General features: G+C 39.8%; 2 protein-coding genes across 7 annotated transcripts in view; both read right to left on the minus strand.

The window, feature by feature from the left end:
- The window catches only part of ITGA9 (integrin subunit alpha 9), a gene marked incomplete at its 5' end in the record, with an annotated part of 207,374 nt that extends 196,512 nt beyond the window's left edge, over positions 1–10,862 (minus strand). The window contains 3 exons of the mRNA XM_083854287.1: positions 2,428–2,534; positions 3,784–3,911; positions 10,312–10,862. Coding sequence (XP_083710413.1) covers positions 2,428–2,534; positions 3,784–3,911; positions 10,312–10,862 — 786 coding nt within the window. The remainder of the gene's footprint in view (positions 1–2,427; positions 2,535–3,783; positions 3,912–10,311) is intronic.
- A 3,428-nt stretch (positions 10,863–14,290) lies between these two features.
- The window catches only part of GOLGA4 (golgin A4), a 71,954-nt gene continuing 61,107 nt past the window's right edge, over positions 14,291–25,137 (minus strand). For 2 of the 6 annotated variants that reach the window (XM_083864810.1, XM_083864815.1), the window contains exons 19-25: positions 24,191–24,211; positions 23,952–24,020; positions 23,271–23,346; positions 21,378–21,481; positions 19,570–19,665; positions 17,086–17,149; positions 14,291–15,002 (exon numbers count right to left, since the gene is read on the minus strand). In XM_083864810.1, the coding sequence (XP_083720936.1) occupies positions 17,120–17,149; positions 19,570–19,665; positions 21,378–21,481; positions 23,271–23,346; positions 23,952–24,020; positions 24,191–24,211 (396 nt within the window). In that variant the 3' untranslated portion in view covers positions 14,291–15,002; positions 17,086–17,119. Of the gene's footprint in view, positions 15,003–17,085; positions 17,150–17,187; positions 18,403–19,569; positions 19,666–21,377; positions 21,482–23,270; positions 23,347–23,951; positions 24,021–24,190; positions 24,212–25,137 lie in introns of those variants that run through there. The other 4 variants (XM_083864811.1, XM_083864813.1, XM_083864814.1 and 1 more) reach the window with 4 other exon arrangements.

Genomic DNA, 25,137 nt, shown 5'->3' on the forward strand with positions numbered 1-25,137 from the left:
AAAACCATCTGTGAGAAAATCACAAATCTTTTTCAGTAAAAAATTCTAAAAACAGAGAGTAACAATGACCTGAAACATCCAGATAATTTCCTTCCACAAAGGAATCTGCATACATTCATTTCAGGCCCTGTTTACATACAGATGTGCATAGATGTATAATTAGTAGTTTAAGACTTCAGTGATAAATAGTAATCAGAAGTATATAATTAAATATTCTCCAGCATCTGGACATGATCTACATGGTGAGGGGCAGCATAATCTTGTCAGATGGCTGGATTAGGATTGTTTTAAATCAGTGTCACTTGTGGAGACATTTTACCAGTCTAAACTGCACTGAAATAAGCATACCACCATGGGGAGACAGAGATAGTGCTAAAGGCAATCCTGCCTCCAATACATTGCAGCTGTGTTAATTACCTAAGAGTGGGGAACAACCTTGCCCTCACAGCCATGGGTATGAGTTAGTTGGTAGAGAGTTTGGCTGTGCTGTGAGGACAAATGGACAGGAGGTTGTGTGAGGGACAGACAAGGTGAGCCACTGTATCAGGGACAGACAGGGTTAGGTGGCTGTGCTAGGGACAGGAAGCAGCGAGCTGGGACTGCTGTGAGGAAGAGAGAAAGAGCCAGAGCTGTGTGGAGCTGCCCACAGGATTGATGCATAGAGAAGGTATGAAAGACTTCTAGATAACAAGGGGCTGATACCCATAGCCCCCTGAGGTTTTTATTGAAGCACTTTGAGTGCAGTGGCCATCTTGGCTATGACAAATGGTGACCCCAACGTGATGTGTGACATGGTGAGCGATGTGATTCACAGTTGGGCTGCAGGGTGAGGGGTGGCAGAGATAGAGCCCAGCAAAGCTGAGAGCAGCGAGTGAAGCTGCCAGTCTGGATGTGATTTTGATACCTGGAGTACAGGTGAGCTGCTGGGAACGTAATTATGGGGACTCAAGTATCAGGAGAAGCAAGAAGAAGCTGATAAGGAGCTTTTTTCAAAGCTGTCACCAAAGAGATTGAGAGAAGAAAAGAAGAAAGATAAGGAGAGAAGTTTGTAGCTGGATGAAGTCTTTTTTCAAATCACTGTTACTTTTCACTCATGGTGTTACGTTGATTTATTGTACCCAATACTTTGTGTTATGACTGCCTCCACACATTTGATCTGGACCATAGGGGGTCTTAGTGACTGGTAACATGGACCCACTTGGAGGAGAGTGAGGGGGGTGGTGTTGGTAAAGCTGCCAGTCCAGATGTGATTTTGACACCTAGAAGCAGGTGAGGCACCAACTAGTAATAATGGGACATAACTTATCTAAGGAGGAAGAGACTGTTTTAGCTACGTGGAAAGCTTTGTTGAGAAATAAGGGATTTAATACTTCTGGGGGATACCAAGATGCTTCCTGCTGGGAATGGACCAGAAAATCTGAAAAAGTTTGGAAGGGACCCTAAGCACATATTTAAATCTTTGAAATAAGCAGGTTTTTCCTCTTGCCTTTTACAGGTGATTGGTACAATAATTACTGCACGAGATCTTTCTCACTAGCAGCTCTTTGAATGTTTGATGTTAAATATAAGGGCAGTCTTTGTATCGCTGGGAAGATGGGGCCAACTAAAAGTTTCCAACTCAAACAGTGCTGTTTAGAATTAGCCTGGTGTCAGTTATCCCAATATAACCTTGACATCTGCCTGCCACATATAATATGCACAACATTTTGCAGCAAATTTCTTTCTGTTAACATCCCTGCAGACACACTCACTCAGGTTGCAGTCAGAACCCAACCATGGATGTATATACAGGCAATTATTAATTATAATGTAAAATACCTTTGCATTCTAGAAAGGGTTTTGCCCTGGACTCTATGATATCACAGAAAAATTTTCACAAAGAAATACTGTACATCCTAAGGATCACATCTGCTCTCCCCTTGTCCTATGTGTGTAGTAACCACACAGTTAAGTTAATTCACTCCAGTTAAGACATCTTTGTTTGCAATTCTTCTACTTTGTTAATAGGAAATCAATACAGATAAATGAAAAAATATGGCCACAAAGAACAATTTACATTTTCCTTGTAAGTTTTGACATGCAATTCATATGCTCAAGGAAAATGTATGCTTTCATATTTCCTACATAAACATAGGCAAACTACAAAAATAATAAATTAGTAGAATACCTCCCAGACAAATTGTATTTATTCAGTTCAAAGATATAAACCCTCAGACTTGGCTGATGCAAGTCAGGTGTGATGGCTTGAAATCCTCCCTCTATAAATCACATCTTCTGGCTGGGGCTCACTTCTGCTTGAAGAAAGGGATTATAGAATCTAGTGCCTCTTGCTCTGGGCTCTGTCAGTCACTGCCAAACGCAATCCTGATGTGCTTAGTCAGGCAGCAGCTACATTTTTAATGAGATCAAAGAATAGCAGGGACTTACCAGGACACTTCCACCAGCCTTTGGCTGTCTAGCTAGGCTCACACCCATCCATTCATCATCTCTGTCTTCCTTACAAGTCTTTCCACAGAGCATGCCCCGAGAATTGCCTACAGAAAAAAAGGGAAAGGCAGCAAGGCAAGGAGACATGAGTTTTAAATACCTACCAAATAATCCTGACAAGAAAAGAGATTGCCTATCAAACATCTGACAATGCTTTTCTTTCCCCCTGCATCCTGATTATTTATTAGTTCTTGAATGCATTAACTGGGGCAATGTTCTCATTCTTAAGTGGCACCATACATATAAGCAGCTGAGGACAGACCCTGTTCCCGACATCCAGCAGCTATCACACTGTGTCCACAGCTGCACTTAAATGAACCATCAATCCATCAAGTCAATGGAAGAGGCATCATATTGCCTCCTGAATGCAATCTTGAAAATGAGATCAGGGGCTCTTAAAAAAAACGAGGCTGAAACCCATAGTCCTATCAGGCAGCACTCATGAATTCATGACAATTTACAGTCTGGTACAGGACAGACCACTCAGCCATGTGTTAAAAAAACCTTAACTTACGTGTGTTAAAACATTTTTTTAACACTTGTAAGCTTCATAAACAGAAATTCTACTTAATATAAGTATGAAAAGATGAACAATGCCATTTTTTTATAGGCAGAGAAAGCAACGTCACCAAGAAAACCAAGACATTTAAATGCTTTAATCTTTACCATCATTATAGCAGGAAATTTTAGATCATAATTTTACTTTAGGCCTCCACTTTCTCCTGCTTCAGACAGTTCATCAGAGGAACTGAAGTCAACCCTGATCCCATGCAATGGCATACAAGTGGTCTCACTGAGACCACTTCAGTACAAAAAGTAAACTCAAGAAATTACTTGCTGCATTATGAGGGAACCCACAGATCACCACATTATTAATAACACCACGTATCATGAGCCCATCACTGCATTGCCTGGGGTCATCCCATGCACTGTCAATTCAGCACTGCCTGGAGCAGGCAGTAGCACTCTGAAACACTTATGTAGTTACACTGAAGCAGGTGAAGAAAAGACAGAAAGTTAAGCAGGGAAAAATTCACATTTACCTTATTACTCCCTGGAAAGAGCAAGCAAGGTCACTGAGAGGACACCAGCAACAGTGGGATGTTATTTTGTAATGCTGAAGAGAACATGACACTTTTGCTAATAGTGTTCAGAAGTGTTCAAAATCCATGGGGAAAGGCTGATTGCTCCCTCTCAATATTTCAGGACCAATTTGAAGTTGGCAGAAGGACTGCTAGCCACGTGGTTTGGATTTTTTTGGTTGCCTCCTGCTGTCCCAACATCACAACTACCCACCTCTTCCCATATCCAGTTCTGTGCATCTTCTGTCAGGGTTGGTATGGACTCGACATTTAAACACTGCTCCTGGGGACTGAACAGAGGTGCTGTATTTAGATTCTGCCTTGGGAGCACCAACCAAGATCCTGGAAACCAAAAGCAAAGCAACAAGTGATTAATAATTTCAGGAGGAAAGGAAAAAAACCAACAAATACCACCAAGGTTCACATTGCCAGAGCTTCACCAGCAAAAGCACGTTTCTCAGCAACCTTGTAAAACAATGACACTGATTCCAAAACTGAAAATGCCACACACAATAAAAGCATTTCTCCACACTGAAGGCACAAATATTTTTAACAAATTAAATTTCCACTAGGATTATAGCACATTTAAAGTGACACGCCCTCACCACACACTTCCCAAAAGCATTTAGGAAAGCGTTAGGATGGACAACAGCATCTGCATCCATTTTTTCTCAGTTTTGGCTACATCCCTATCAATCCAGAACTGATACACCCACAAGCAGATAAAATCTGAACCTCCACTGGCTGCATTCTTGCCAGCCAGCCCAAGATTTGTAAGCTTGTTTAGAAAGTGGAGGCACTCCATTCTCAGAACATTTCATATGATTACATCTTTAAAAAACAACAGCAAAAAACCAAGCCAACAACACAAGCAAATCTCTTCCACAACACATTGCTACCAACCAACATTTAACCTTAAGGCTGTGAAGATTTTACCTGGACTATTTATCCCACATGAGATCTAGTGTTTCTGGGAAGCACCAATGGCCTGCTCTGACCATAGGGTTACCCTAGAAAGAAAGATGGTCAGCACTTTTAAATTACTTGTGCTAGGATCTAGTTAAACTCTTTAACAATCCAGCTTCTATCTTCTCATGCCCTAAGGGATGCTTTTTTGAGGAGGATTACAGGGGAAGCACAAGTATCAAAGGAGTCCTTTCACTTTCTCCTCATTAAAAGGACAATCTTTCTCAAGTGGTTGTGACCCCAGACCTGGGCAGGTGAGGAGGAGGAGGGAGGTTAGCAGGAGGAGGGCAGTGGGGAGCACCAGGTAGGTAAGTAACAATTCTGCAATTCTCTTATTCTGTCACGCATGACAGAGCTTCTGAATGTAAAAAAATCCCCACTAAAGTTAAGCCCAGGGCTGGAAGTAAGGGTGACCGTCTCTAAAAGGCTAAGGCTCCAGAAGCCCCCTGTGCAGACCCAGGCTGCTTACCTGGGAGGCAGCAGCTGACCAAGGAGACACTGCTCTTGTTTTAGCCACTAAAGAGCTATTGGTGCACAGTCTGCACACAGAACTCTCCTATTCACAGATGGACAGCCCACCACCAGCCCCAAAATGGATGCTTTCCCTGTTTTAAACAACTTTTCCCTCACCCTCCAATCTAAAGTTCCATGCCAATCACCATCCCAGTACACACAGGGACACCCAAGGCACAAGGTGTGCACTTCTCCAGGGTCAACCTGGGTCATCCAGAAGAGCTTCTCCTGCATCAGAGCCTCATCTACACACAGCAGGAGCACATCTCCACTCCCAACACACTGTTCTGGATGTTGGATGGAACAAAACTGTCCTGTGGCACTTGATACATTTACAAAAAATATAAGAAACCCCAGTGCTAAGTGATCATTTTCTCTGAGGTTTTAGAGGCTAAACGGTTTCATTTGGAGAATTCTGATGGAACTGCAGTCTCGCACTCTACAACACACATCATGTTTTCACAAGTGAAGAGAATTAATGCCCAAAATACTTAAATTGCTAAAACCTACAAAGGCTGCACATTTGAGGAGCAAGTGCTAAGGAGCTTGAAAAATAGCTCTAAATGGAAATCCTACTAGGCAAGCAGCAGATATAAAATCAAATACCAGTCATTTCATTTACACAGGCAGTGAATGCATAACATTCACTTATTGACATTCATGAGGTCTAACAAAAATAAACATTACTAGCTTAAAGAGCTACAGATTCAAACTGCAAAAGGAAACACCATGTTTCTATGACCTGTTATAATAATAAGACAATACAGGTCACACTGAACTCCAGTTTAAAAGAGGTTCTGCTCTAACCTAATAAAAGTAAGTATGATTTAGCAACTAGTGCACAAGATACCAAGGGCAACCAAGGGTTGCATCATGAAATTCACAGACAATGGTCCCTAAATTAAAGACTTTTTATCTCTCTTTAAAAGGATGAATGCGAAAAAATTATAATTAACAATTCGAGTAAGATACTGGCACAGATTTCTTAAGCAATTGTACCTTTCAAAAAGAAAACATTGCCATTTCTTCACATGGACTGAGCAGAAAGAAGCAGCCAGTGATGTGTGCCAATGACAAATCTATTTTGGATTGTCCTGAATGTCCATGCATTCAAATTTGATATTTCACATACAGCACACACTATATCATCTTAGGATCTTCTCATTCTTTCACTCTTGCACCTAAAACTCAGCATCTGAAACCTTTGCAGAGCTAGTGTTTCATCTGGCATGATCCACGCTCACCCATGCCCTAAGATGGTTACCTTCAGGGACGCGGGAGGTTTTCTGTTGGCTCACATGCTTTTTGTTTGGTATTTGTTACATACCAATTACTTTAATTTTATTTAAAGGTTTAAGACTAGAATATTCCCTTTGTCAACAAAAAGACTTCCCTACTCTTTCACTAGCTTCTGTATATTATGCCTTAGCTGTTGTAAGGAAGTCACCCATTTAACTATCACGAGACTTTTCTCAGACCTGAATAGACAACTCATTTCCATCTAAAAACTTTGAGACTCCTGGAAAAAAAAAAAAACACCTGTTTTGTATCTCCTCTACATATTTAAAACACCTTTGAAATCTTTTGCAATGTCTGTGAAACAGCACTGCCATCAGAGAAAGTGGTTTTTCTCTGCTACTATATCAAATCAAAAATTCTTTTCAAAACAAAGTCTTAGAGTCTAATAGCCTCTTCTCTCGTTTCACTGCTGTGGAATCTTGCCTGGCATAAACACAGAAGATATAAATACAGCTAGAAGAAGTACAACTTTCCAACATATTCCAAATAGTTCAACCAGCACTTGTTTAAAATTACTGATTCTTGCAGTACAGATTTCCAATGCTACTATATCTCTACTTGGACTGTTGGCAAGCAAGCACCAGCAGTTCTCCAGCCTCTTGCCACAAGGCTTACTATGTGAGTAATACTCTCTGCAGAGATTATTGATGAGTGCAGGTTCTCACCACAACCATACTATGCCATGGGAAGCCCCTAGAATATTAGTAAGTAGCTGCATGAAGCTACCTTGAAGGGGAAACCCCATCAAGAGAAAGAAGTTGCTTTCTATTCAGAAAAGAAGAGAACCAAGAACAGGAGGAAGGGAGTTTGGAGCCATTTTAGCCATTTTCCTTGAAGTGTACAGAAATCTGTAAGCAACAGCCTCATCCCACTGGCTCTGTGAAAAAAAGTATTGGGGTTTATACAAAATAGGGAGCAGTAAACAGAAAGGCCACTTAATTTTCTCTTCTTGCATCCATATTCACACAATCAAGGACAAAGATCTTTGTCTGTATTGAGAAAACTATGCAGCTGCATGGCCATCTCACTGAAGGAGTTACAGTAGCCAATTTTATTGGAGAACAAGAAGATTTCTTGTCCACAGAAATATTCACACCTCCTTAAAATTACTTCCTGAAGAACAGTAATGATCACTTCTCTGGTGATTGACCCTCAGGACATACAGATTTGGAAATTAAGTGTTGCTTTTAACAGAAGGAACAGTGAGCAAAAGTGCAGAGCTGACTGATGGCTGGAGAGATGTCAAGGACATGAAGCACATTACAGCATGCCAGCAGTGATTAGACAATCACAGTTTAAAGACCGAGGACTGCAGGTACCTCACCTCACTGCAATGTTAAGTGGCAGGGGAAAAAAGCCTTTAAATATCCTCACATACCACAGGTCATTTCAAAAGCAATACCAGAGAAGGGTGTCCTGCCATCATATCCCAGGATATGATAAATGTGACTGGAACTGACTTACTTGTTCCACTGTTGTAGTTGTGGGTGAACACCCATATTGCATTATAATTTCTGTGTGCAGCAGCCTGACTATTCACATTTATCTGATGTAAGATTTCATACCAAATATCCCACCACCCCCACTCTTTTTTTCATTCTACATGAATATTTGGCTCATATAAAGCCTGAAAGAATCACCAAACCCTGAACCAGATTACTGGAAACCTACAGGCCAGTAGGTTGTATTATTGGTAGGCAATATAGACAGGTGCCTTTGTGGTCTTGGAAAACAAAGAGTTTTCCATGGAAGATGTGGCTATGAGAGATACCATCTTAATATGAATATACATATACACACACACAAATATGTTCACATACACCAGCACATGGACAAGGCTACAGGAAACAACATAGCTCTCATGATGAGAAGTACATTAGATATCTGGCCCATGAGCAATAAAGAGCAAGAGTTCCCTGAACACTTTCAAATGCTTGAGAGCATATTAACATATGAAAGAATTTTAGATGGGCAGGAGCCCTATCAGCTTCAGATATGATCAATCACATTTTTGCAGGCTCACATAGCCCTAAACTCACTGGGCAAGCCTTCAATGCCCAAAATATCACTGTCTAAAGTTGAGTTATTTTAACCACTTCCCATTGCAGTGTACAGACCCAATGGACATGAGAAAACTGAAATCATAGCTCTTCTTTGGATATATAAAAGTAACAAGAAGAAAAAAACTTGACACACAAAACCAAACAATAACCCTGACTTTTAAGAAGAGCTTCTTCAGAAAACTGGAAGAAGGCTGCATATACTTTTAAGAGACATTTATTATTGACCTTTAGAGTGCACACACACATACATTATGAGCACAACTGCTCATAGCACACTAGAATCAAGGGGAGTGTAAAAATACTCTTCTCTCAACTTGTCATGCCAGTGTCTGTTGGAAACAGGATTTTGAAGTACCCATGAAAGCAAACTGCCTGGCCTCACAATGAAAAGAGGAGCTTTCTCATCAGTGGTGACATTCCCACCCTCATGATTTCTTGACCATGCTGATGCTGACCATACATTAACCCTTTTGGGTGTTAGGTGTTTTATACCCTTTTGGGTATAAAACATGCTTTTTTTTAATTTAAAAATATTTAATGATCTTAGATGTTGAGGTTTGGGGTTTTTGTTTAATTTTAATTTTGAGCACCAGATTTCTAAAAGATCCCTGCCTTCAGACAGACGCCCAGCACTAAAAGCCCAGCATGATTCTAAATGAAGTGAGAGGTCTCTGCAAGACTCCTCCCTTGTCCACCTTCCCTTCCAAAAATACCACACCAGCAGGTGCTGGTACAAATTATCTGAAGATCATTCATATCAATCAGAATGACAAATACCCATAAAAAGCAACAAATTCTACCACTTTTGTCCCACCACACTGCACTAGATCAGCATTTCGTTCACACCACTGCAAATCCTCAGCATCTCGTGTTGAATAAAAGTTCCTTTCAGACTTTGGACCCTTCATTGACTCCTGACTGAACTTAAGCACTGCTTTAAACTGAGATCCTTTCTTCTCTCAGGATGCTTTTCCTCTATGAAATCTTCTTATAAGCACTTGAAATGAATGCTCCATGAAAGCCACTATGGAGGAAGGCAGAGCAGAGAACTACTCGTGAACTAAAGGATGTGAAAGAAATTCATTTTTAAAGAGCTGTATCCCAAAATGAATACATTTATTTAAACCACAGTGCACCAAAGTTCCATCATCAACAGCTGAATATCTAAGTATAAAAAGATTAAGGCATGCTTTGTGGACGTTTGCTGGCAGCAGTGGCTCCTGTTCACATGAGAAGTGCACCAGATTACACCGGCCAGGTCCAGCTAAGAGAAGTCACTTTTAATTCTAACAAAGAGCTTCTAACCAAGACAACAAACAGACTAGGGTCCAACAGTTTTTTCAATCAACGGGAAAACAAGAAGCTTTCCAGTTTCACAAAATTTTGGATGTAGAAAACTTTCTATCTCCGGCCCTCTTTTTTTTTTCTAAGTTACACAGACATTTTCTCTACGATTTGGAGGCGCCTCTTCAGCCTCGGCAGGAATTCTGTCCCTTCCCAGACAGAGTGCGGGGAGTTGAGCTCCGTGAGCGCTGAGCGGGCTCTCAGCCTCAGAAACATCTCCATTAACACGGCAAAACCATCATCTCTCGTTCCCCGTGCGCTTTTCCGTGCCCAGTCAAGAGGATGAACTGTTTAATGTTTCCCGGCAGGAATGGGGATGGAGCACGGCGAGAGGCCCCGGGGCAGGGCGGAGGCGCCCCTCGGCTGTCCCTGGAGGGGACCCGGGCTGTGCCGAGCCCTGTGGGAGGCGCGGTGCCGGGCAGGATGGATGTGCCCGCATCCCGCCGCATCCCCGCTCCCAGCCCGGGCAGGATGAGTGTCCCTCCCCGCTCCCAGCCCCGCTCCCAGCCCGGGCAGGATGGATAACCCCGCATCCCCAAGCCCGGCAGGGTACTCACCACCGCGTGCTGTCGTGGTAGTGCTGCAGCACCGAGTACCCAAAGAAGGAGCCGTTGGGACCCCGGAAAATGAGGGGCCGACCCAGGTCCACGTTGTAGGAGCGCACCGCGGCCGCCCACAGCAGCGCCCACAGCACCCGCGCCGCGCGCCGCCGCGCCCCCAGCATCCTTCCAGCCCCCAGACGGCCGCCCGGCCCGAAGCGGAGCCGCCGAGCGCTGAACTCGGGCTGGCCGCCCCCGGGCTGCCCCCGGCCAGAGCCGCTCCCGAGGCGGAGTATCCGGGCCGGCCCCGCTGCAGCGCCCGCCCCGCGCCCCCTCCGCGCCCTGTGCCGCCGGCGCCCCCTGGTGGTGCCGGGCCGCACCTGCCCGCCGCGCCCCGCCCGACCCGCCCGCGGGCCCCGAAACGCCGCTCTGCCCTCCGGATCCCCCCCCACGGCTCTGCCCCCTGGCCCCTCCCGCCACAGCATCCCCTGTGTCCCCACAGGACCCGCAGCCACCCCTCCGTGTCCCCCTCTGCCACCAAACTGCCCGTCAGCTGTGCCTTTTTTCATTTTTCCACCCAGTCCCGCTCTCGCGCAGCCCCTCCCCCGGCCGGCGTCTGCAGGGGGAAGAGGGAAAGCACAAAGTTTAGGGCAGAAAAGACATGGAGGAATCAGTCCTGACTTCCATCAGTCTGAGGCTGTCGGCCCTGCTGGAATTTGGCACGCGGAGAGGAATGTTTTGTGAGTGACAGAAGAAAGATCTGATTTTGCATCATGACGAAAAGCAGGGGAGATTTTCTTGGGAAAAGAGAAACCCTGAGGAGGGACCGTGATTTGTTTTTCTTTTTCAGGGCAGCAGAAATAAAAACACTTCGGGTAAAAAAATCAGACCAGTGTTTTCCAGTACTTCAAGGTCTGAAAAAAGAAGTGGAAACCTTCGTGGCTAGGTAAAAGCTGAAAATATTTGTTCTAATACTTGAAAAGTTTGACCATCTGAGAGCAAAACTGATCAGTCAAACATGCACTAATAGATGGGCAAAGGCACGAATATAGTTTGCTCCAGAGGATAAGACAAGGGTGACCATCACTCTGTAGGAGAAAGGGAGGGAAGTTATGTGGTAGAAAGCCTTGGGCCCACAGAGCCCATGTTTTATTAAAGGCAATATATTTTAGTGCTCAGGATTAATGTGTTTAGATCCTTCTTGAGGATCAATCCAAGAATCTCAGAGGATAAACAGTTTCTCACAGATAATTGTGACTTTCATATGTTTCAGTTAGCTTTGGCTTTGACTATTTATTTCCATGTACACCTCTCATCCATAAGAAAATGCACCAGGAGAAGCAGAGTAAATCCTGGGAAACACAAAGAGTAAAGAGGCAAGGAACTCCAATCACAACAGGGACTGCCACTTGTGGCAGGTCACTGGAGATTTGCAAACAGGTCCAGTACATCTTGCATATGCACATGATGGTTAACGGGGAATTTGCTTCTGATGACACCAGTAATCTCCAGGGAAGAGTGCTGCATGTTGAGGACCTTGAAAAGCTGTGATGGAAAAACGCTCTTGCAGGTCAAATCTTCTTTCAGTGAAGGAAGTTCTTGGTGATAGAGTAATTCTTTTTCTGCAAAGTGTTTGCACCATGATCTGTATTCAGTGAGGAGGGAATACTGTGATAAGCTGTTTCATGATATCCATGTGGCTCTTTCAAAAGCACAGCTTGTTTCTGCAAGGGAGATCCTCATCAGGAAGAAGACTGATCATTGCTTTTGAGCATCACCCTCAGAGCAAGTGCTAGGTGTCACATGTATGTGTTGCTGTTAAAAAAACTGCCATTTTTGATGTTGATTGTGATGTCAGAAAATAAACATTAGCATAGAATTTTTCAGGGACAGGTTTAATAGAGAAGTAATAATTACAGAATGTGATGGTGAAAAAAATCAATAGAGGAACGGATATTCCCAGTCACCAAAGTATTTTATATTGGCTGTGTGAAACTTAGTGGTATAATTATTTAGTGTTCTTGTTCAAGGTGGCTTGTAAAAAGGCTGAAGTAGTGTGAGTCTTCCTTCATCTAGCTATGACCAGGGTTACGGAGAACTGAAAATTTTCCAGTCAAATCTGAGTGGCACAATGCTCACCATCAAATAAAAAGGCAAAGTCACTTTATCAGTAACTTCAGCCTTGGGTATGATCTAACTGCAAGAACTGATTTGTTTATTGGTGCATTAAGTGAAAACAGCAGGGCATTTAAGTCATATTAGCAGGGAGATTTATAACATCTAATAGAAAGATTTTCACAGGGATTTTATAACTGTGCAATCAATATGGATAAAAGTAATCTGATTTAGGCAGAAAGTCAATACACAAAGTCAATTAAGCAAATTCCACAAATGACCCACTATCCCATTAGCACTACAAAGCCACATCTCTGCCTTTAGAAACAAAAAAGTGCTGAGGGTTTTCAATTAATTACCTGGGCACTAAACGGTGCTCAGACAGCTCTCAAACCAAGTTAAAGGAAATGTGGATGATATGCTAGAGAGAACAATGTGTTCATCTTTCTCCAGAGGGAGGAGGGAAGCAAAGCAACTAGATAAGGTGAATGGAACACATCTTTCACATTGTAGAGTGCTCTCAGGAGGACTTATTCTAACTAGAAGTGATACATACAAAATTGTGTCAGTCCATAAAAATGTCAGCTCTCCATTCTTTGAAAGGAAGAGTATCCAGTATAGGAATATGATACTTCTATCCTTTTCTTTCTTTTATTGCACATACAAATACTGAAGTCATCTCACAACATTTAATCCAACGGGAATTTTGTCATTCCAAACAGAAACAGAAACTGCCTGTCTCAGTGGTGTAGGTTTAGCTGATAAAATTCTGCCATTTATGAAAGCAATGGGATATCCAACTGCAGCAACAAGGATAATAATAATGTACAGTTAAATGAATATGATGGGTGAAAACTAAGGGGTGAGAACATTGAATAATACATTAAATCATATACCACAGAATTCCCATCCACTGAACACAAATCCTGGTGCAAACCCTTTGTGAAGGAACCATTCAAACCAGGAATAGCTATAATAAGCTTCTTTATTCTCACTGTGTGAGCCTTGATGTTTGTATCATCTAGAGAAGGTCCATATCTGTGCCATAGGGCGAATTTGCTGTTTACACCTACCAGTATTAAACATTGTCCCTTTCTCCTCTCTTATGAGAGCCAGCCTGCAGTGCTGTGCCCAGGTCTGGGGTTCTCAGCACAAGAGAAAACATGGACCTGTTTTCCAGAGGTCCAGAGGAGGCCACAAAAATGTTCAGTGGGCTGGAGCAGCTCTGCTATGAAGGCACACTGAGAGAGTTGGGGTTGTTAGTCTGGAGAAGAAAAGGCTACAAGAAGGCCTCATTGCAGCCTTTCAGAACAAGTTTTTACATAGGCAGATAGTGATAGGACAAAGGGGAATGGTTCTAAATTGAAAGAGAAGAGATTTAGATTAAATGTTAGGAAGAGACACTTTACTGTGAGGATGGTGAGGCACTGGAACAAGTTGCCCAGAAAAGCTGCACATGTCCCACCCCTGGAAGTGTCCAAGGCAGACTGGAGAGGGCTCCAAGCAACCTGGTCTAGTGAAAGGTATCCCTGCTCATAGGAGGCGTTGGAACTAGATGATCCTTAAGGTCCTTTCAAACTCAAACCAGACTGTGATTCTATGATAATTTAGAACTTTTACAAATCAAGCTTCTCTCTTTGCTAGCTTCTCATGCCAGCTTTTCAGCCCACCATGTATCTGTTTCACAGGTTGTGACCCCTTGGAAACTTGAATGTCTCCATTGACTTCTTACAGTTTAATGTACTTAAATAGCTGTTCTTATGAGAGTGATTTCAGCTAGGAAATATCTCAGCTAACCATGTCTCCAACAGGAGTAAGAACAAAACTGGTGTGTCCTTTAAAAGAAAAATCACACCAAAGATGTTCCAAAATTATACAGTAAATAAACTTTATTTCATCTCAGCTCTATTCATATTAGTGCTGTCAACAGTCACTGATCAGCATACGATACAGTTATGTAGTAACTATTTACAATTTACAGGAACACATCTTTTCTCCAGAAAATGTAAGTACAAAAGCTAGGAGTAAACAAACGAGGTACTGCAATTTGGATTTATTGTAAGCAAAAGCATATAGAAGTGACCTTCTAGCAAACAATCAAGATCAAATCAGGAGAGAATAGTCAACAAGAGTGCCTAGTTAATCAGAAAAATCATCTCAATTGCTACTACCCATCCAAAATGTATTGCACAATTCAACCAAAAAAAAATAAATAAACAAATCATTTATTTCAACTTTTAAAAAACACCCAGTAAAACCTGTATAGAGATACAGTAGCAGGCAATTCTTTCCTAGGATAAAGTCTTTTCGCTCCTTTAAAAAAATAACCTCTAACACAAAATAGAAGACAGTATTCAATAGAAGAGAAATAACCAAATAACCCCTGATTAGCATTTCTGCCAAGGCAGTTTTTATTATAGTCACAGTCCAAAGCTGGTGCTGAGTTTTGGTTCTTGCTGTTCTGTTTGTGATCTTGAAAAATAGCTTTTCTTCTTCTCCCTTCTCAAGGGGCAGCGGAGATATAAACATATGTCTAAGCAGCAATGTCATGAGACTTTCTCATCACAAAATCTTCAAGATGGTCATAGCCACCACTAGAAGAATGGAAAGAAGAAGAAGAAGATTAAAAGAAATGATCAAATGTTACATTTTTGAGAACAACTTAGAAGCTCTTATATTAAAATAATTGCATTGCTTATTAATACAATTAGGAGACAGAAGAATTTCAAATAAGTCAAACTGCCAAATTGATTGAGCAAGCAATTCCATTCCTGTACCTACAAAACAGTCAAGAAACTGATGAAAGCAAAATAAGGTGTAGCAAAACAGTCAGCAGTCTCACTGGAAATAGTTTACCACATTACTGCGTATTAATCCAAAGAAAAACAAAGTTGGAGTCTCTTGCATAAGGCTTATGATCAAAATTGAAATGATAATGCAATATATTGGACCTAACAAATAGCCTCCGTGACAGAAAAATATCAATTGCCTTCACAATGAAGTCAGCATCCTCTTAACTTCTAAGTTATATACATGCAAGAATATGTGACAAAAATACTTGAGATGAAGTATTGAATTGAATAATAAAGTCAAAATAATTGAATAATGAAGTCTGAACAGGTTACATATACAGTAGCTGATGTTATGAAAGTGTAACCAATTATTTCTGACATTAAGGTCAATATCAACAAGCCTTTCTGTGGCATGTTTCAAAGGCAGCTCAGAACACCTGATTTTTTTTATACCAGCATTACAGACAGCATGACAGGAATGTAAGTTTCAAACATACCTTCTGCAACCTATTCTGCTACAGTGTTGTAAATGGCTTTGTTCCATCAGTATCAACAACTCAATTCTTTTCAACAAGGGCTAGAGAAAACAGCTGCTGATTTTGTCAGCACTGATGGAAACTGTTGGCAAACAGTCCAAACTCTACTGCATTTTAAGTGCAATAAAGTGCATTCACTATCGTATTCAAAGATAGAAAAGAACCCATCTTTGATGGGAAGTAGAAATCATGACTGTTAGAGAAACAATATTTTTCCTTTGGAAGAGGTATTATTTTATGTTGAAGGCTGTGTTTGCATGACTGCAGGAAAGGAAGATAACCTGTCAACTGCACTGTGGTAAATGGCAATGGCAATAGCCTAAGTTAATTAATTTTGCTCCAGCAGTGATGCAGGCCAACAACTGCATTTCTGCCAAGAGATAGCAACTGCTTCACATGCACTGAATCAATTCCTGGCAACTGTGCAAAGCTTTCCAGTTGCAAAGAAGGAAAAAAAACTTGAACCCTCCATATCCTATAGAATTCATCTGCAGAGTTTATTAAATATCATACACCACTTGTGACTCAAATAATAATCTTTATCAGCCGGTGCAGAAAGTTTTTCCTGTGTACTTCCATATCCTCTCCCAACCAGCTATTGCTTGTGTGTTGCTTGTTTAGCTAGGCTAGTCTGATGCAACCTGCACCTTTAGGCCTCCATCAGCTGTTCTGTTCTTGTAACGCTACGATTAGCGTTGCAGATTCATAATTGAAGTAGTTTAATAAAACTTGAAGAAAGACACAAACTGAGATCATAAAGCTCCCCTAATTGTTCTCTGTCATCTCTCTGCTTTAGCTTCTCTCAAAGCTGTGATTCAGAAAGATACTGATGTTTAAACACAATCATTCCTAATCCCTCCACAGAGAATATTCATCAATCTTTAAAAAGAGAATTCCTTTTCATATTTACAAGATGTAATAGTTCATTTCAAGCAGTACAGCATGTCTTCCACAAATCTGATTTATTTGCCTATTCAAAAAAGGAGCTCAGAAAATGAATAAATACAAAACATAGCCAAGTGTAATAAAATTCAATATTATATATTAATTGATTTAAAATCTTATTTTATTACTACTACTGAGATTTTTGTGGCTCAATCAACATTTGAAGTTATGCTTAGGGTTAGGGTCAATCAAAAAGTTTGATTTTCAATCAATATTTACCATTTTCAAACTCAGCTTTGTAGAGCAAAACATGATTAAGAGGAGAACAAAAATTATCATACGCATATGCAACCAAAATTTGTTTTTTAACGAAGGAAAGCAGGCAAGAAAAGAAAGCAGAACCATTAATTGCATAATACTGATTTCATTTTACATAAAACAAGAATGTATTAGACTTCACTCACCCACACGCTAGCTAAGCACAGACTGGTGGCATATTCAAAAGATACCACTGCGAGGTGAGGCAAACTACAAAGCCAGGAAGAAAAGAGCTTATTGGACTATTTTGTTAATAGCCTTATGTAGTGTTAACAAATAAGAACTCTGTGGACATCTATGGATGAGATTGCTACAGTTAGATCACAACCATTACATAATAAAAGCCAGATTACTGAAGATTACATTGATCTAGCATATGCTTATTGACCAGGAACTGCTACAAGTTTTCAGAAACTTGTTAAATATATGCCCACTAAGAGAGTATAAAATTACTCACAGAGTTAGTACCACACACTTACTCTAGTAGCACAGCAAGTTAATAATTTACACATTAAAATTACATACAGATGTTTTAGCAATAAACTAAAAGCTTTATGTTAAAATGCACATATATTTTGTAGTTCAGAACTTCATTGCTCCTGAGAGCTAAACACTGGATATTTTCATATACCAGCATCAGTCCAGTATTAAGTATGGAGAAACACTAGTGCCATATCAACCAATAAATAAAAAACAAAAAACCTCAAGCATATTTCTTGGCAGAATAATTTATAAAGACATCTCCAACTTTTTAGTTCTAAACAGAATTATGAAAGACTCATCTGCAGAATAATTTGTGCTTCAGCAAACGAACATAGTAACATTGAAAGTGAAGGAAAAAAATACTTTTTCCATCATAATATGCCTTAATACTTGAGGTTTCATCAGATGACTAACTCAATTTCTTTGTGGATTTGGAAAGGAGAAGATTCATAGGCTAGATATGAGCCAAGAAGGGACTGCTATGTGAAAACCAAGAGCTCTTTGAACAATGATATCCTTAGCAAATCAAAGCATTGTAGCCTGCAAAAAAAAACCCTCATGTGTTTTAGCCAAAATTTAGTACCAAGGATGAAAATCTGATGGATGAATTCAAGTTAAATTTTTATTTTGTATCAGAAGTTGTGCATGTCTATTGTAGCAAGAACAGGTTTAAATATCAAAAAGCTGAGGTTGCTGCAAAACTAGGCCCATCTCTCTGTTCCCAAGATCTTTCCTAAATATTATTCTGGCTTACCAAAACGAAACAAAAGAAAACAAAACAAAACAAAGTCTCAACTTTCTATTTTAATGTCAGAGAGAAAAAATCATGCTTGGGATACATGATACTTACTGGAGCTGCAGTATAATCAATATTTTTATCTTCTAAAAGTATTTAAAGTATTTAAGATTGCAAGACTCGCAAACATACTAAGTGTACAGGAAAATGTTGGAAGTATTTAGCACTTTCCTCAGATGTGATACTGCAAGATGAAAATACAGACTTTTAAAATTTTTTCAGTGAATCAACAGGACTTTTACGTATCTATTTCAAGTGAAATGTAAAATTATTCATATTTTTATTTATTCTGTATTTGCAAGCACTAAATAAATATATATGCAAGGTCAGTGAGAGAAACAGAATGTAATTCTTCCTCTCACTTTAATTTCTAAATATTTCACTAAGGTGACCCATAGAGAGGGATCACAGTGTTGATTCCAGATAAAATGTAGAGGAGACGATCATTGCAGTTTTTAAATTTTAATTAAAAGTAGCTCCAATACATAAAACAGTAACAGTAATACTGAAGAAATGCTTATGCTCAAATAATCTTATCCCATTTTGTGTCTTCTTCTCAAACCCAATTTCACCTTTCTAGTAAATAGGTCAACTGGTAAATACTAAGCAAGTGTCAAAAAAACTGGGAAAAAAGACAACACCAAAGCGTGGGTGACTCTTATTTTTGACCTGTCCTGACCCAGAGTGAACTAAAGTATTTTCATGTTTATTCAGTACAAAAATAAGGCAAGCTCAAACAAAAACCCCCAAAACCTTATCAATCAAAACCCCAGTCTTGTCAGGATACCCACTTAAGATAAAACTGTACACATCTCACTTCAAACACACATATCTCAGGTGATTCAGATGAACAGCTTTCTATTCTACAGGCAAAATGCCTGTTGTTCTTGCAGAAATTTTATCCCAGGGCTGAAAAAATGTTTCTTGAGATACTATTCATAAAAACTGGTATGACCCCACAAAAAAAATCTGTATTTAGGAAGCACGAATTTTATATATTATATGTATTTTTTATATATATTTAATATATCAGATTATCTTTTTAATTTAGAAAATTCATCCACAGAATAGTAGTGATGCTTGAACTTGCTTTGGTCCGATTGTACCCATCAGTATCAGAAATACATCTTAACTGAAGAAAAATACTAGTTAAAAAACCACGCTTGCTCTTTTTCTCATTCTTGCTATAAACTCAAAGCTAGAGCTGGAATTTGATATTCCACTGAGGAAGAAGGAAGGAGGGAGAAAAGGAGTCCACTTGAATGTGGACAGAAGGAAATGAAGACATAAAAAAACTTCTAATTCCTTATTCTTGAAACCTAATCCTCTTGCATAAACTTGATTTACTTACATAACTTACCATTGGTCGAGCATCTTCTCGTTCTAGTATCTTCTGAGTCTGATCTGCTGGGAACTTCAGCACTGTTGTTATAACCTTGGCCATTGTCTAAAGAGACATACGTTATCCAAACATAATTTCACATCCACAAAAATGCTTTATAATATTTTAAAATTAATTTAATTTAATAATACTGGATACCATTTTATTAATGTCAATGGAAAACAGTGAAATCAGTAAGATAAAACTATTTGATTCACACTGTATACGCATGATGAATTTTATGAAAACAATGTTTGCACATGGTCACAAACTTCAGCTACTATACTGTGATGTAAGTTCTGTGGTATCTATGCTCAAATGATAGAGTCCATTAATAAGACAGCATACTACATAAAAGTGCATGCCTAGAAAAAGCAATCTGTCAACCTTGTTACAGATATTCTGCCAAGCAAGAGGCAAATAATGAAGTTGGACTGGAGGGCAAGATGGTAAAACCTCCCAACAAAGACACATACACACCTTGGTCAAGCAGTTTACAAAGAATGTGATAAGTTACACACTACAAGTCATGACACAAATTCCTGACTCTTAGATCCATATCAACCTCTACATTTCTCTTACATCTCCAATACTGTAGACCAACTGGTGCATTCAATAATGTCTTGATTGCATTCCAGTACCATTTACTAGGATGCATAATTGGCAATACATCCTAGATAATTTGCACAGATTCTTTTGAACTCTGTTCAAAAAAGAGGAAGCATGTCCAGAGATATCGCGGATTCTACTACTGAATGACCTTTCAGACAAGGCATAAATATTTGCACTACAAAAGGGGATTATGCACCAGAGAAGGTCGACCAGAATGATCTTACAAGACAAAATTAGTTTTAAAAAAATGCCTCCTCTTGTCCAGGAAGATAAAAGTGAGAAAGGAATATCTGTACTGAGAAGATGAATTACAGTGTAGATCTTTTAACTCAAGAACTGTGTTGGAGGCAGTGGTGGAAAGCACAGTAATAACTTACAAGCATAGTTAAAACTGTTTTAAGAAGTTTCATCACTCGTATCATCACTACTCATGGTTTTCCAGTCCATGTAGCAGGATGAAACCAGTCCTTAAGACATATCCATAAAATTATGATTATATAATATAATTCTGATCAGAGCAGACACTAAGCTCAGTGTCCTCCAGCAACACATCTAATGACTGAAAGAAAACCAGTAGATGAAATCAAGATGCCTACTGTCCAGCTTTTCACTACTTTTAGGAGTGAATTAATAAGGCAGACAGATTTGGGAATACTATGAAACATCTTTAAGCAACTACTGAAGAGCTGGTAACACAGCTACTAACAAACTGTTACCTAATCCAACTGTTACTTATCATGTCTTGACATGTTTGTGTCAAGATTATATCAAAAGATCACTTTTGCTAATACTGTGCATACCAGCTTCCATTTTACGTTGTTTGACTGACAACAGGACTTCTGCTGATAAAACCATATCTACTCATAAAAGGTAGATATAAATCATAAACAGTAGATAAGTCTTGATAGCTACAGTGGTAAGAGACATGTGAAAACCCCCTCCACCTACCACTCTTCTGGGCAGGCTGATGAAGTTTTGAAATTAGGGATCATTTTGAAATTAGGGATCATATCTTTGGAAAAAAAAGTGAAAGCCTATTGAATCCTGCATCAGAAATAAACAGCATATAACAAATTACAAACATATGGTACTTCACATCTATACGGCAAGGGTGTTAAACTTTACTCTAACCTGAATCACCTGTCAGCATATACAAATTTCCATACCTTTGTCTCACGACCCATCATATATTCAAAGAGCACTTTCCTCAAGTATTCAAACTCAGTGGGTTCCTCAAACAGGGAAACGTCAGTATGGTGAAGGTTTCCATCTGTGCAAACAAAAAGAAGAGAATATTTATACTGAGAGTCACTCGTCTGAATCCAAGTTTCACTAATGGCATTAAACCAAACAAGAACAAATGCTGTATTCTGCACCTGGAGTAACTGCAGCCCTTCAGAAAGGCATTTGGGGGTGCTGGTTGGCAGGAGGTGCAACAGGAGTCATCAGTGTATGTGCCCTTGGCAGCCAAGAGGGCAAACCTCATCCTGGAGTGCATCAAACACAGCATCATCAGTTTGTCAAAAGAGGTGATTATCCCACCCTATTCAGCACTGGTGCAGCCTCACCTTGAGTACTGTGTGCAGTTCAGGTCCCCACCACTTAAAAAGGATGTGAAGATACATGAACACACCCAGAGGGTACCTCTGCTACTGGATAAGGTGCTGGCAGGCATGTCCTCTGAAAAGCAGCTGAAGAGTCTGGGTTTGTCTAACTTAGAGAGAGGGAGGCTAAGGGGTGACCTCAGTGCTCTCTACATTTCCTGAGGAGGTGTTGATAGGCAGGTGCTGCTCACTTCTCTCTGGTAACCAGTGCCAGGACATATGGAAAATGGTTGAAACCTTCATCTATCATGGAGAGTTCAGACTTGATGTGAGGAAATATTTCTTTACCAAGAGGGTGTCAAACTCTGGAACAGACCTCTTGAAGAGGTGGTTGATGCCTCATGTTTGTCAGTGTTGAAGAGGCATTTGGACAGTGCCCTTAAAAACATACTTTACCTTTTCATCAGCCCTGAAGCAGTCACACAGCCCTGAAGCTGGACTACAAAACTGATATTGGTCTCTTCCAGCTGAAGTATCCTATGGTATGCTTCCTGCTTCTCTCCCTACTAGTATATGCTGAGGAAATCCTTGATTACATTTCTTCCCAGCCCTGCACTAGCAGAAGGCAATGAATACCCACAACCATCTCCCATCATTGGCTCAGTCACCTTGAGGGAAGGAGGCATGGACCTTCTGAGGGGATGAGAGATGTAGATCATCCTGAGATAATTTGACCATTTGCACAAATTTGCAAAAGCAAGTGTGACATGTTTTTTTTAAGTCTTCTGAGATCATCCAGCTAAGATGGGTCAGCACAGGATGGCAAAACCCCACATGTCTAACATTAGCAGGCTCAATGCTTCAGCTGTGAATTAATGCAGTATGTACTCGTCAACTCAACAGCTGCTAATCTTTTGGAAGTGTGCAATACCTGTTCACTACTGTGTGCATTTTTCTATCCTATGTCAAAAGAGTCTGAGAGGAACAGTATACCACCAGAGAGAAGGTCCATAAGCCCATACTCCCAAGTGTCCAACCACCAGTTCTAAAGGACAGCACATGAGTAGTGCAAGTCTACCTCTCTCTGGGTCCTGGGACTGCTCAGAGGCCTTGGGTGGCTGGGACCAGCCTCCCCTGGGACCCCCACCAAGGACCCATGGGATGTGTCGCAGCTCAGCCTGGGACCTCCTGTCCCCGCCTGGGCCCTGCTGTAGGTGTGCTCATCTCTGCCCCTGTCTACTGGATGCTCTTGGGTCCTGCACCACAGAGAGCTTATGAACTCTGATACAAGGCTCTTTTAACTGGATGACATATAAAAGAAAACATCAAACAAAACACTGTGGGATTTGGTCACCTGAAATCACACACCAACTCTATTATAATAGACAAGAGAAAATAAGGATGTCATAAGTGTACTATGTAAGTGTTTAAAAAAGATTGACTTTTATTTTCTAGACCAAACTGCATCTTTCTAACAAAGGAAAAACTTACTTGTGATTACAATTGTGTACTTACCTCTACGTGGTGTTCCAACTGATGTGACATACATATGTTTCTCGTAATGTTTCAGCCGGTCTTCCAATACATGAATCTAAATAGAGAACAGTTGACATGATAAATGGTGTTAACTAGCAGATAAAATAAGCATAAGTGAAACAGTTTCCAGCTACATATCATCTCTTACAAAAGCAAAATACATCTGCATTTTAAGGAAAGAAAGCATTAAATACTGTGTTATTAAAAACTTCCTTGATGTTGTACATGTGTATATACACATAAAAATATCTGTAGCAGATGTTATCCATATATTATATATTCATAATTCTATTTTATATATAAGCACAGATAAAAAAGCATACAACAAAAATTGTATTTAAACATCAAAAAAGTTTTCATTTATAAAAAAATCCAGAATTTCATAATGTGCACTGTTCCCTTTTTCACTGTGCAATTGCTCTGCTAACCAGTATTACAAATATGTGGTACTTTTATTCTCAGGGGATAGAAAAATACTTTGAAAAGTACACAGATCTTCTGAGAGCAAATATGAGTGAAAACTATTTTTCTGTCTATTATACTCATAGTACCTTGTATGGAGATGTAGGACATCATCACTTGAAAAGAACAAACTTTTTAATACTGCAAACACAGAGTATGAAACAAGACTACTTCTTACTCATTCAACATAACCCTTACCTGCTCTTTCAATTCCTGCTCCTTCAGTTTTGAATCATTGACTAGTGTTGTCTTCTGTGCAAGTTGGGCCTGAAAAGACAGTCACATATGGAAGTTGCCAAAAATACATCATAGGTACCTTTGCAATAAACCTATCTCTCCTTTCAACAACCACAAACTTAATAAGCAGGATTTCAGCTTTAAAACTGCTCCACAACGTGAAGTATTAGAGAGGAAAATCAATAACATGTAAGACTTACCTTTAGTTCTGTTATTGTGACCTGTAACAACAATAAAAATTTATATTAAAATGTATGAAAAATACTGACTACATCAAGCACTGGAGAAAGAAATATTAATCATCTAGTTCTGATAGAGCGTGTTAATTGAGAACAACAAAAATTGAAATTACTAATAACAACTAGTCTCATAAATAGTTTAATTTATTTGTATTGACAGTACGTAAAGCTCATATTTAAATTATCTCATTTGATTCTGTAAGACAATCACCATAAATATAACTTCAAGAACCTAGGGTTTCCAAATCTTTATGAAATGTATATTGGAGGTGACTAATATCTGAATGAGTATGAAATACATCACAGGATACCATAACTACAATTAATATCATTCAGAATGTTTTATGTTTTTCCTAATTCTTCAAGGCATATTTGAAAACGTGAACATTTACCTGAAAATAGCTTTGGTTAAGAGATTCAGGAGCTCTAAATCTTGTGAAGATGTTTATGAAGTACAAAAAAAAGTCTAAGCTGAAATGTCTATCTTTCAGTGTTTCAACTCTAAGGAAAAAAATGCTTCAGTAGTCATGGGTATAACTCAAGGTTGTATTAGCATTTCAACATCAAATAATTTATGTGTGATTTTTTTTAAGGTAGGCTAAGCCTTAACACAGAAACAGTACGTATTCACAGAATCACAGAACATTACAAGGAGCACAGAGTCCAACTTTTAAAGTGAATGGCCCACACAGGGATCATACCTGTGACTCCTGCATAACTAGCATCATGCTCTAACCAATTCACCTGATCTCAGGGTCAATATTACTTTTTTCTTCCCAAGCCTCTTTGCAAGTCGAAAAGGAGATTTATTTCCCATCTCAGTTTGATAAGATCTATGGGGTCTCCTACACCCCACAAACAGAAAATAGGGGAAAATCCTCTAAGGATCTCAAACCTCTAAGTTAAAT

The sequence above is a fragment of the Zosterops lateralis genome (genome assembly GCF_965231275.1).
Source record: "Zosterops lateralis genome assembly, chromosome: 1".
Taxonomy (NCBI): Eukaryota; Metazoa; Chordata; class Aves; order Passeriformes; family Zosteropidae; genus Zosterops; species Zosterops lateralis.